The sequence below is a fragment of the Akebia trifoliata genome, chromosome 3, assembly GCF_017979445.1.
Source record: "Akebia trifoliata isolate Shusen 1 chromosome 3, ASM1797944v1, whole genome shotgun sequence".
In the NCBI taxonomy this organism is placed as follows: Eukaryota; Viridiplantae; Streptophyta; class Magnoliopsida; order Ranunculales; family Lardizabalaceae; genus Akebia; species Akebia trifoliata.
The window spans coordinates 52540176-52552587 of record NC_141377.1 but is presented as its reverse complement, the minus strand read 5'-3'; the positions used below and the strand labels follow the sequence as shown (position 1 = coordinate 52552587).

Sequence of the window (12412 nt, the reverse complement as noted above, 5' to 3'; positions counted from 1 at the left end):
TGAAGGGCAGTCAACTCTTCCCAATATTGTTTGATTGTGTTGTAATATTGAGCAATCGGCATGGCATTTTGACGAAGTGTTGCAATATCGCGTTTGAGACGAAATATGCGTGGATTGTTGCTTTGTGAGAATCGAGATTCCAGATCAAGCCATACTTCTTGTGGTGTATTATAATAGATAAGACTTCCTGTGAGAGATTTATCAATGCTGTTAAGAAGCCAAGAGAGAACCATATCGTTGCATCGTTCCCATAATTTTGTGGCTGCATCGTTGTTGGTTGGCTTTTTGAGCGTGCCGTCAACAAAATCGAGTTTGTTCTTGGCATTGAGAGCCATCTTCATCGCTCGACGCCATGTGGAGTAGTTATCGCCTGAAAGAAGAGAGGATACAAGGAGAGAACTCGGGTGATCTGCTGAGTGTATGAAATAAGGAGAAGAAACATCACTAATGGGCTGAGTTTCGTCGTCGACAGCCATGGAAGAAGCTTTCGATGAAACTCTAGACAGACAGCATTTATAGCTCTGATACCATGTCAAGAAACATAATTCATATGTGCACAATTGCTGTTAAGAAACAGAGTTCATATGTGCACAATTGCTGGAATATTTTCTTATACTTTACAGAAGGAATACAAGAGTTTAAATACAATGAACTAGGCCTATAATTTGTCTTATAATTGAGCTATATACAAGGAAGGTAAGCTGTGCAATATAAAATATGGAAAGTGCAATATAAAATATGGAAAGAGACAACTAAGCAATATATAAGGAAAGTACTTGAAATATGGAAAGGGATAATTGATATCCTGTAATACGATGCTTGGTAGCATCCCCCAAAATTTCTTTCAGATTTTTTTGGTGCTTGGTTAACAAAGAAAACGCAAAAGAAATTGTAAGATTCATTTAAAATGAATCACAAATTGTAAAATGATTTTGAGAATTAAATAAGAAATTAATTATTGGGTTATTATTCTTCATAAATTACAATTTGGATTGCCATTAAATAATGGTGAAACTTTTGAATTCAGAGGCAATGGTAACAACTCGACCTCATCATCTCCAAGTAGTCTTGAGATAATCCATGGTTCATACCTCAATTTCTTCTACGTAGAAAAGAGGATTCTATTCTATCGATCAAGGCTACTTGGAAACTTAGTGGTTAAAGTTTAATGTGTGCTCCTCGAATAAGAAGCCATGTGAAGCAAGCAAAGATCAAAACCTCAGCAATATAAAAACTTGGTGTATAATATTTGTCTCATGGAATTCTTTTTTAGATCCTCTAATCCAATAGGAGAATCATTTGGTGGGTCCATACATAAATATTTATCTTGATTGGTGACTTCTTGTCCTTAAATTTTTTATAATCTTTAATTATAGACTCCTATTCATGGATCTGAATAACTTTTGTTACTCAATTCTAATTTTAATTCAAGTCGTTCTATTACTTATATAAGTCTAATGAGAGATAACACCACCAACAATGTCAACTTGAATGTTTGTAGGTATAATAATAGCAAGAGAAGGTTTGAATATCATGGAAAACCCAAAGGACTGTCAAGCTGGTGGTCAGGACCACCACCTTATGAAGCGGAGGTCTTGAGTTTGAATCATCCCTTAAGAGTCACCTTCGAGGATTTATCCTAGAAATTACACAATACATGTAGGGGAGGGATTTTCACATGCCCCAAGATTGGTCAAATGCTTTAGGTGGTCTGAATACATTGGTTTAAAAATAAAAAATAACAAACACCTTATTCCAAAGATACAAGGTCAATTAAATGGATCATATTCTTTTTTATTGAAAGAGAGTTCATGTTTAATTTCACAATTTTCATCCCCATTCTTTTGGCTCTGTTTCTCATACTTAAAAGAATATCCATTTAAGTGTTTGTAAATCTAATAACAGCAGATGGTTAGAATATCATGGGATTAATTGACGAATGAAAGAAAAAAAAAAGCTATTTTCACCAAAAGATCAACATCCAACTTTGCTAATCTTATTACATGGATAATTTTTAATTATTATTTTTTCTTATTTTTCAAGGAATGTCCTTTCAACTTTATTATCTTTCCCTTTCTACCTCCCTTTCCAAATATCTCTTAAATTTTAGGAAAAATTATAAAAGAAGATTTAAATATTTTAATTTTTACGAAAAAGAACTCCTCCCCAACATTTTAAATGGAGACTAAATTGGTGGGCTGTTAAAACAAGTTATTAAAATTAGTAAAACGTTGAACAACCAAAAGACTTAATTCATTATTTAGATAATTTTCCCTAAATTTTATTGACTTTTGTATAGCACTTTTTTCCATTAACTATCTTTGGTCTTTCATCCCCTTGTGTGTGTAGTAACTAGTAAATATAACTAGAAAGTGAAAAATAGAAAATAACAGTCCTCGCCCATGCCTGCAATAGCAATAATTAGGATACACGGCATCTTCGTTATCGTCTATCTTGTAATGGTAAATTGGATATTTTGACTCTGAATAAGGTCAAGTCTGGCATCGTAATAATTCATCACTACATTTAATAAACACATATTTTTGAGTCGAACAAGAAGAATAGAGGGAGAGACTAGAGAGAGAGAGAGAATCTGCTCGGAGACGCGAGTCTGGGAGGAGAACGGAAACCCTAGTTTTTTATCCTCATTTGGTGACGAAAGAACCCTAATTTCCTGGATCTTCTCTCAATTTTCAGGGAGAGCTAGAGAGATGGTGGATTTCGACGATAAATTAGCCTATTTTCAAGCAATTACAGGTCTTGAAGATCCTGGTTTGTGCACAGAGATCCTCTCCGCTCATGGTTGGGATCTTGAACTCGCGATCTCCGCATTCACCTCGTCAAATCCTCCCGATTCGAACACCTCCAACAACAACAACAGTACCGATTACAACTTCGGAAACAATGAGCAATCCAATTTGGAATCATGGGATGGGGTCGAAGCATCCGAACTGGCTCAGAGAGATTCTGAATCGGATGCTCTGATTGCTCCTCCTCCTCCTCCTGGTTTAGCATGGAAGATTGTCACTCTACCAATCTCTGTGATTTCTGGCGGTTTAGGGTTAGTTTCTGGTGCAATTGGGCTCGGTATGTGGGTTGCAGGTGGTGTCATCTCCCGCTCTATTGGTTTTCTCGGTTGGGGTTTGCGGCGCAACGGAGATTCATCATCATCGACTCCTTTGGTTAACCTCTCTGCTGCAGCTTCAGAAGCTTTGGATTTTGTCGCGAGTTTTGAGAGGGAATATGGAATGATTCGTCCGAATTTCGTGACTGAGGGGTTTATGGATGCATTGCAGCGGTCTCGCCTAGAGTTTAAGCTGTTATTCGTCTACTTGCACTCCCCGGATCACCCAGATACACCGTTGTTCTGTGAGCGAAGTTTGTGTTCAGAAGCTTTGGTGGCATTTATTAATGAGAATTTTGTGTCGTGGGGAGGAAGTATTCGGTCGAGCGAAGGGTTTAAGATGAGTAACAGCTTGAAGGCTTCGAGGTACCCGTTTTGTGCGGTGGTTATGGCGGCTACCAATCAGAGGATTGCATTGCTTCAGCAGGTATAATTTTTAAAGATTTGTGTTTTAAGGTTGTTTGATGGAGCTCTAAGTAGGGTGAGAAGGATTCACGAAGAAAGAATTGTTCCTGAAGTTATTTCTTGTCGTACCATTTATTAGTAGATTGACTGATCAATGGTGTAGTGTTGATTGATGAAATGAGACATAGATAAGGTAGATGAGAGTATGAGAGTATGAGACTATGGAAGGATACCTTTCAAGAAAAGGTTTTTAGATAACTAGAGAAGTAGGAGCAACACGTAACACGTGCACTCTGGAAGCGCACCTCCACTCCATTTGAAAACGTTATAATATATTAATAAAAATGTTTCCCAGAACTTATTTTATTGCAAACCCAACCAAATCCTTGTTGCATTGGTCACATAGCACTCGAGAAGCATACCTCTAATTTAACCACTTGGCTCTAGTTATGTGGGAGACCTTCTTAATTTCAAATCATTGTGGATAAAGTTAAGATAGAAAAAAAATTGTACACTTCATGGTATTTTATGGCCATCAATTTTGAGTCATCATCTCTACATTTCTCCTTATTAAAGTTGCATTCCATATACTGATTGATTGGCCTTGCATTGAAAAAAAAATTGATCACTTCATGGTATTTTATGGTCATCAATTTTGAGTCATCATCTCTACATTTGTCCTTATTAAAGTTGCACTCTGTATACTGATTGATTGGTCTTGCATTGATGTTTTGTTTGGAGGGTTCAAATGATTACCTTTTGTCTGAACCAATTAATAACCTACATTTGTGCTGGCGTGTAGTTGTTTCACACATCTTGCCCGTTGCAATGTCAACTGGCCATCTGCATTCATTGAAATCCAAATAGGGGTTGCATAAATTGTGAATATGGTAGTGCACAATTTAAAAAGACATTTGAGATGTAGTTTTATGTTACTTCCCCCTCCCCCCTCTTTTTAATAGAACCAACTCTTAATTTTAATATGAATGGTTTCTTTTTCATTGGTTGAGCTCCTATCAGGCATCTAGACCCAAACAACTACACAATCCTCTGCAACCAATCCTAAAATTTAGGTTTCGACGATCCATCCATCGAAGAATAAAATTAGAAACCCCTCATCTCTAAACTCGTCGTCGTCATCCATGAGAGAAAGTAGGTCTTTTGGTGAGTTGCAAAGAAGAGAAAGAGGATGAAGAAGAGGAAAGAGAGAGAAGGTGAGCTCACTTCCATCGCCTGTGTCATCGCTGATGTCGTCACCCTGCTTGGGTTAGGGTTTTCAAGGTAGGTTTGGTGAGTTGCAGGAGAATGGCAGAGAGGGAGGTGTTTTCGATGTAATTTAACCGAGGGGGGGATGTAATATTCTAAATATGGGATGTGCGATGGGGTCCCAAATGATTTGCATCGGTAGATCTCTTAAGATTTAATGGTGGCGATATGTTGGTTGCCTTCATTGGCTCCATTCGTTGGCTGCTGATCCCTTCCTATATTTATATATTGAAAGAAGATATTGCATAAGGGCAAAGGTTGTTGCTTACCTAGCCATGTTGTGAATGAGCATCCTATCCTCTTCAGTCTAGAAATTGGAAAGGTGTACTTTGATCCTTATAAGCTACTAGAACCTAAAGTAGGAATCATTTCTTTTGGGAAGACCAATTTTCTTCATAGATCAATCCCAACACTATTCTTTCATTTTTCACAAATTTGAGTTGAAGAAAGGAATGATTCGCATACTATGGCCAAGGAACCCAATCATTTACCTATTCCTTTTTGGCTCAAGATCATGTGGTAAAAACACCCTAACTTCGTGGAGAAGGTAGGGGAAATGGTGGGTGAAGATGCTAACCATGGGTAGAACCGGAGGAGGGGGGGTCCTTAAGAATAAAGTTGAAAGGGCAGAAGCATAAGATAAAGGTATGGAGCAGGGAGGAATATGGGAGAGTGTATAAGGAAAAAAAGGTATTGGATATGGCTAAAGAGCTAGACAGGAAGGAGGAGTTGGACAAGCTTTCCAAGGAAGAAGAGATTCAAAGAGTGAATGCAAATAAGTGATTCCTAAGGGTTCCAAAGTTCGAAGAAGTTGTTGGAGGCATAAAAAAAATGTAAAATGGTTGAATGAACCGAACAATACCAAGTTTTTTCATGAGGTAGGAACACCCATAAGAAAGCGACTTTTTTTAAAAATCCAAAATTAAGATTAATGGGTCTGTAGTGGAAAGTAATGATTGGTAAGGGAAGGGATCTTGGACTTCTATGCTAAAGCTTTATTATAAATATGCAGTGGAGAAATCGGCTTTAGAGAGCATCCAATTTGAAAGTTTTAAGGAAGGTGCCTTTGAGAGGTTTTTAGTGGTATAAATGTAGAGAAAAGGCCATTGCCTAATAGTCTTTCCATGGAATTCTACAAGGTTTGTTGGAAGGTATTAAAGATAGAGTTCATGTGACTTCCCAGGCCCATAATAGTACTATGTAGGGTCTGGTTTGTCCTTATAGACCAAAATCTGAACGTCCTCATGTCCGATGTAGGGGCTAATCTTACTTTTTCCTGCCATTCCACATTGCCATTTGATGACTCCACTTCGACCCTTTGGTCTCTGTAGCCCTTTCGACGTCCAGTCAGTGGTGCACCAATGAAATCGTGACAATCTCCTCACCAAACAGGAATAGCTGTCCCTGGCTCTGATATCATTTGTAACGCCCCAGGCCCATAATAGTATAATATTGTCCGCTTTGAACTGAAGTTCACAAGGCTTTACACTGTGTTTTAAAGCCGTGCGTGCTTCAACCTAAAGCGGACAATATTTTACTATTATGGGTCTGGGGCGTTACAGTTCATGAGGACGACTAAATAATTTTATGATAACATTTTTCTTGATTGTTACTCTAATTGTACTTTTATGGCTCTCATCCCAAAGAGGGGATGTAAGATCCATTAGTCCGGTAGGAAATAACTACAAAATTATAGCTAGGATGATCACTTGAGATTATAACAACGTTGTTTGGAATCATAGCTATAGAACAAAGAGCCTTTGTGATAGAAAAACTTTTTTATGTATTTTAATAGCTAACGAATGCATTGACTCAAGTATAAAAGATGGTAAGTCAGGATTAGTGGGTAAGATCGAGATGGAAAAGGCTTAATATAATATGCTGATGAAAAACATGACGTCTGGTGAATGTGGAGCAGGTGGATCATGAAATGTGTTTACTGTACATCTCTCTTGATCTTGTTCAATGATAGGCTGGTTTTTTTAAGAGTTCCTGGGGTTTGAAGTTAGGAGACCCTTCCTCTTTGTTCTTATCTTTTTTGGTGGTGGGATATTTAGGTAATTTGGTTTCTAGAGGGGCAGATTTGAGGGACTATGGTCTCTCGTTTGCAATTTTCGAATGATACTCTCAGGCTTGTCAATTGATTTGGAGAAGAGTAAGTTGTATGGGGGGTGAAGATGTGAATGTGTTTGCCTGAGTTTTGGGTAGTCTTTCGTCCTTTTATCACAGTCCGCCTTTGGGAGCTGGTATAGAGTTAAATATGTATGGGAGACTGCTGGAAAAAATCAACCAAAGATTAGCCTCAAGGAAAGGCAAGTATATCTCTCTATCGACAAGAGGCTGACGTATGTGTATCTTTATTGTTTTTGGTTTACTGTATCCTTATTTTTTTCCCATATCAGTGTGAAATGTCATTGAAAAGAAAATCAAGATGTGCTTGTGGAACAATATAGCGTGATCGCCCAATTATCAGTTAGTCAAGTGGGACGTGTGCTCCCTTCACAAGATATAGAGGGCTTGAATAGTGAAAACTCAGGTTATGGACAACATTATCAAATCAAATACGTTGTTCTGTGCAATAAGCATATGCATGTGCGCATATGTGGTGGCCACAATAAGGAACATCTATATTTAAAAACAATGGAAACAAGCATATGCGATTGTACGCATATGCCATCATATAATTTTGTATGGGATGCCATAATGACCTAACGGTCATATATTGCGTATTCCACAATGGCATATGTGATTATTGACCAAAAATAGGATATGCAATTGCACATGACAACTATGGTTATGAATCAGACCTTGTTGGGAAAATGCTTGTGGAGATTCAGGAGTCTCCTTTGCTTAAAAAAAAAACTGTTTTTGAAAAATATGGGTGCAATGAGATGGGTTGGGAGCGTCGTTAGGCTAAAGATCCTTGCGGACGATGGGTTTGGAGAGGTATTTTCTATGGAAGTATCGAGTTTTAAAAGGGTAATGTCTTTAGAGTCGGTAAAGAGGATAGATTGAGATTTCAGGAGGATAGGTGGTGTGTGATTCCCTAGTTAGGTGTTATTTTCCTCTCTTATTCTTTTTATCTAGTAAGAACAAGTTCTCTGTACAAAAATGGCTAGCTAATTTTGGATATTGGTCTTAGAAAGAACTTGAACGATAGGGAGTTGGCTCCGTAGCTAGCTTGATGGAACAACTATTTGTCATTTTATATCTCCTCTAGGATGTAAGTCTAGAGGCTTTGGATTAAGTTTTGATGGTAAATTCTCAGTCAAAATTTTTTATTCATTCTTATTTCCCTCTTGTGGTCAGGATATCCTAGGTTCTTTTGCATGGGGCATTAACTTCTCGTGTGGTCGGCGACCATTGAAAATATCTTAACCATTGATCATTTAATTGTCTATAGAAAAGTAATTGTTAACTTTTGTGTCACATGTAAAAAATAGCTGTGAAAATATTAATTCACCTTCTCCTTCATTGCCCTTTGGCAATAAGCACTTGGTCTCATTTCTTCTCCCTATTTCATATCTACTTGGTCATTCCTTGTTCTATGGCAGCACTTTTTGCCAGCTGGTCCTGTTATGCTCTTTGCACTCTGGAATCTTGCCATTTGCAATTTATTTTTGGGAAAGAGAGGAGCCCTAGAAATTTTCAAGGAAAAGATATTAACGTTGTTAGCTTGGAGGTGTTTTGTTTGTCCAAGAATCCAAGGAATTTAAAGGATTCTATTTTGAGGTTTGAGTTTTGCTGAGACTCCCTCGTGTTGTGAGAGTGTGGGGTATTCACAGGCTGCCCCCGCTGCCACACCCCCTTTCTTAGGGGTGGTTTCTTCTTTATGTAATAGCTTTTTCTTTTTTTTTCTTTTTTTTTTTCTTTCTTTGTTCTTCTTCTTCCTTTTTTTTGTAGTGGTAGTAGTAGAGATTATACGTAAGAATAGTCTACTTTTATTTATCTGCCAATTGGATTTTACTTGAAGTATGAAAGATGGTGCTATTTCATTTATTTGAGTACTTTTTTGCTATCAACTGTCTTGTGTTCTGCAGATTGAGGGACCAACATCTCCTGAGCAGATGATCACGGCTCTTCAGAGAGTAGTTGAAGAGAGCAGTCATGTTCTTGTCGCAGCAAGGCATGATGCAGAAGAAAGGAGGAACAATATACGATTAAGGGAAGAGCAAGACGCTGCTTACCAAGCAGCACTTGAAGCTGACCAAGTATGCTGATTTTCTAGTCTTGGTCTTTGTTTTCTTAGTACATAGTTGTCTGGTAGTGAGTGGAACTCTACCTGCATACTTTTAGAAAGAACTTATGATCTTGTAACTTCATTTCTAGAACTTGGTTGACTTAATGGTGATTGTCTACGACATCAGGCTAGGGAACGGCAAAGAAGAGAAGAGCAAGAGCGGTTGGAAAGAGAAGCTGCTGAAGTTGAGCGGCAACGTAAGGAGGAAGAAGAGGCTCAAGAAAGGGCCGTTCGTGAAGCTGTTGAGAAGGAAGCTGCACTAGCTCGAAGGCGGCAAGAGAAAGCTATGTCACTTGGTGCTGAACCAGAAAAGGGACCGAATGTCACACAAGTAATCACTCTATGATCTGAAATTAAGTTTTTTTGAATTTGCTTTTGTCTTGGGGCTTTAGTGTCAATTCTGATACTTTTTATTTTGTTTTGCTGAGGCTGAGGATGGATTGCTTTACAAAGCCTTTGCATCCAAAACTTAAATAATCACTTACTACTTTAAACAGGATACTTGAACATCATTGAATGGGGCTTCATTACCCACAATTAAATATCTCTATGTTTGATGATACTCCTGATCTAATATCCAAATGGACAACTCTGTACTATCCTCTTTAACTAATTATAAACCCAATTCCACGCTAATGAAAAACTAAAATAAAATTGTAGATCATATGCAAGCTCACCTGCCATCACTAGCATTCGTAAAACAATAAAAAAGGATGCCTCGGATGCCTCGTTAGGGGTGAGAAGGATTCATATGTGAAACAGATCTGAACTATAGTTATTTGATGCTTTAATGATATTAATTCATCAAAAGTAAGCAATTTGTACTCTTTTACTTCATTATAAGTGCATCCCTATTTAGAGATATTGAACCTATTAGTAGTTCCTAAACATGTTCATGATTTGCATCCACCAATATGATTTCCCCATTGTAAATATATCCTAGCGTTGGGAGTGTTAGTAATATTTAAAAGATTTCTAATGTTGAACAACATACTGTCTTTGACTGTCTGACAGTTGGTTATGTATATCTGTCAGGATGAACCAGTAAATCTGTTATTTTTTCCTTGGTCAGTCATTTTCATTATGTGTCATTTTTTATTGGTTTTATTTCCATGTTTTTCCTAGCATTGAAAATCTGTTATGGACATGTGGATGGCACAACCCTTCTGCATCCCACTCCTATCATAATATGTATATAACTGTTCATACGAGTGAATCAACTTTTAATTTTATCTCTTCCCTAAATTTTACACCCCGAACAACTCATATATAACATGATTCTTCGAGAACTTATGCTTCATGTAGCTAGTCTCTTCTAGCTTTCCTTCACTAGACTATGTATTGCATCCTTTTTCTCTTCACAGATTGCAAAGCTAACATGTGGTAATTTTCTTTGTACAAGGTTCTGGTACGCTTCCCAACTGGTGAGCGCAAAGAAAGGAGGTTCCACAGTACAGCCACGATCCAATCTCTCTATGACTATGTTGATTCTCTGGATTGCTTGAACGCCGAGAAATACAACCTGGTCTCCAACTTTCCTCGGGTTGTCTATAGCCAAGAGAAGCACTCTTTGTCGTTGAAAGAAGCAGGATTGCATCCTCAGGCCAGCCTTTTTGTTGAGTTGCATTCGTGAGTGATAAAAAAAGCCACTGATCTTCTTGGCTCATTGTGATTGGCAGTAGCTTGAGATGGCACCTGAAATGGAAAATGTCTATCTGTAGTCAGTTTGTTTTCTATTTTCTGTTTAGTGTAGTGGTACAATGAAATCCTTCCCTGCTGTGTAAGAAAGTTGCATCTTCGATGATACATTTTCCTTTATAGCACAGGTTGAATCAAACAAATGTCCCTTTCTGGCAATTGGGTTTCAATCAATAATTATCAGATGATATGACCTTTTTTCATCTTGATAATATTGTATATTTTATGATATTGTAGACTCAAATTGTCGAATGGTGATGATGGCCAAATAATTATTCAAACGATGTTCATTCCCTCCTATTTTTTCCTTTTTCTCTCTTAGTGGTGTGCCTTTCAGGTATTCTTGGACTCTACGAGAGCTACCAACAATAAGACATTCTGAATCTCAGGTGAGCCTCTCGAATTGGTGGTCACTTTCAAATTACTTGTGTGTTGATAAAATTTGGATTCTGTAATTACTTCAAGAACTATCATATGGTGCACTTTGAGGGCTCAAATACTGGATTGTTGAACTATAATTAAATAGATAGGGAGCAAGATTTCATTGTTCCTCTTACATGAATCCCTCTTTCCCTTTTCTCATTTTATGTTATATTTCATGGCTTCGTAAAGCCCTGCTCATGCCAAAAAAAAACAACCTAGTCTTATCCGGTTGGTTAAAAGAATCATCTTCCTCCATTCTACTTTTTTTTCCAGATCTAAGTCTTAATGTATTGGAAAAAAAAGTGTTGTCAGTGAATCGGTTCCGATCAGATTGGAAAAAGGTGCTGTCAATGGATCAGGTTCAGATCAGATTGGTACTAAATTGAATCTGATTAGAAACCGATCTGTTAATTTATTTGTTCAGGAGCCAATCCCCAAAAAACAAATTTTTTGGATCGCCCATGTGTATATAGGAAAATGCTGAAGGAACATTGATATGTACATTGTTCCACACATTGCTGACATGGATGTGTGTATAGAGCCATAGATGCTTTTCATTGGAATAAGAGTGAAAAACATCAATGGTTCTGTGGGCACCTCCACATTAGCAATGTGTGAAACAATGTACATTTCAATGTTACTCCAGCACGGCTCATATATGCATATATGACACCCCCCTCTAACACATGCCCCCCCTCCCCCCTCTACACCCCATCACAGAACCACAGATCATTTGCCTCAGGACACAAGCACAAAATTTGTGGTTATACATATCCCATGGAAAATGATCTCTATGACGAGGAGATCATCTTCAACAAAAATCATCCCATTTTGAAACTTCTAACCCTGCGTTCAATGGCAAACTTTTTAGCAAACTTTTTGGCAAAACATTTTTCAAAACATGAGTTAGAAGTTTTGGAATGGGCTGATTTTTGGTGAGGATGATCTCTACGGTGAGGAGATCATCCTCACCAAAAATCAGCCGATTCCAAAACTTCTAACCCCATCAAAAATAGTTTACAAAAAATGGACGGTCCACGATTTTTCAACTGGTAAACATGGGTTAGAAGTTTTGAGATCACCCTCACCAAAAATCAGTCCATTCCAAAACCTCTAACCCATGTTTTGAAAAATGTTTTGCCAAAAAGTTTGCCCTTGAACACTACCCTCTCTATATATATATATATATATGGGAAATGTTCAGCACCCTAAGTTTTACCACACACTTTAACAAACGTTTTTTGTCCTACATGGGT

General features: G+C 37.7%; 1 protein-coding gene across 1 annotated transcript; it reads left to right on the top strand.

Annotated features, from left to right (window-relative positions):
• Nucleotides 1-2546: 2546 nt before the first annotated feature.
• Nucleotides 2547-10962, top strand: LOC147407892 (plant UBX domain-containing protein 10-like). The gene is made up of 4 exons (XM_086436671.1): nt 2547-3551; nt 8836-9006; nt 9163-9366; nt 10438-10962. The coding sequence occupies exons 1-4, from the start codon at nt 2712-2714 to the stop codon at nt 10666-10668; spliced, it is 1446 nt and encodes a 481-aa protein (XP_086292797.1). The 5' UTR covers nt 2547-2711; the 3' UTR covers nt 10669-10962.
• The last annotated feature ends 1450 nt before the right edge of the window (nt 10963-12412 follow it).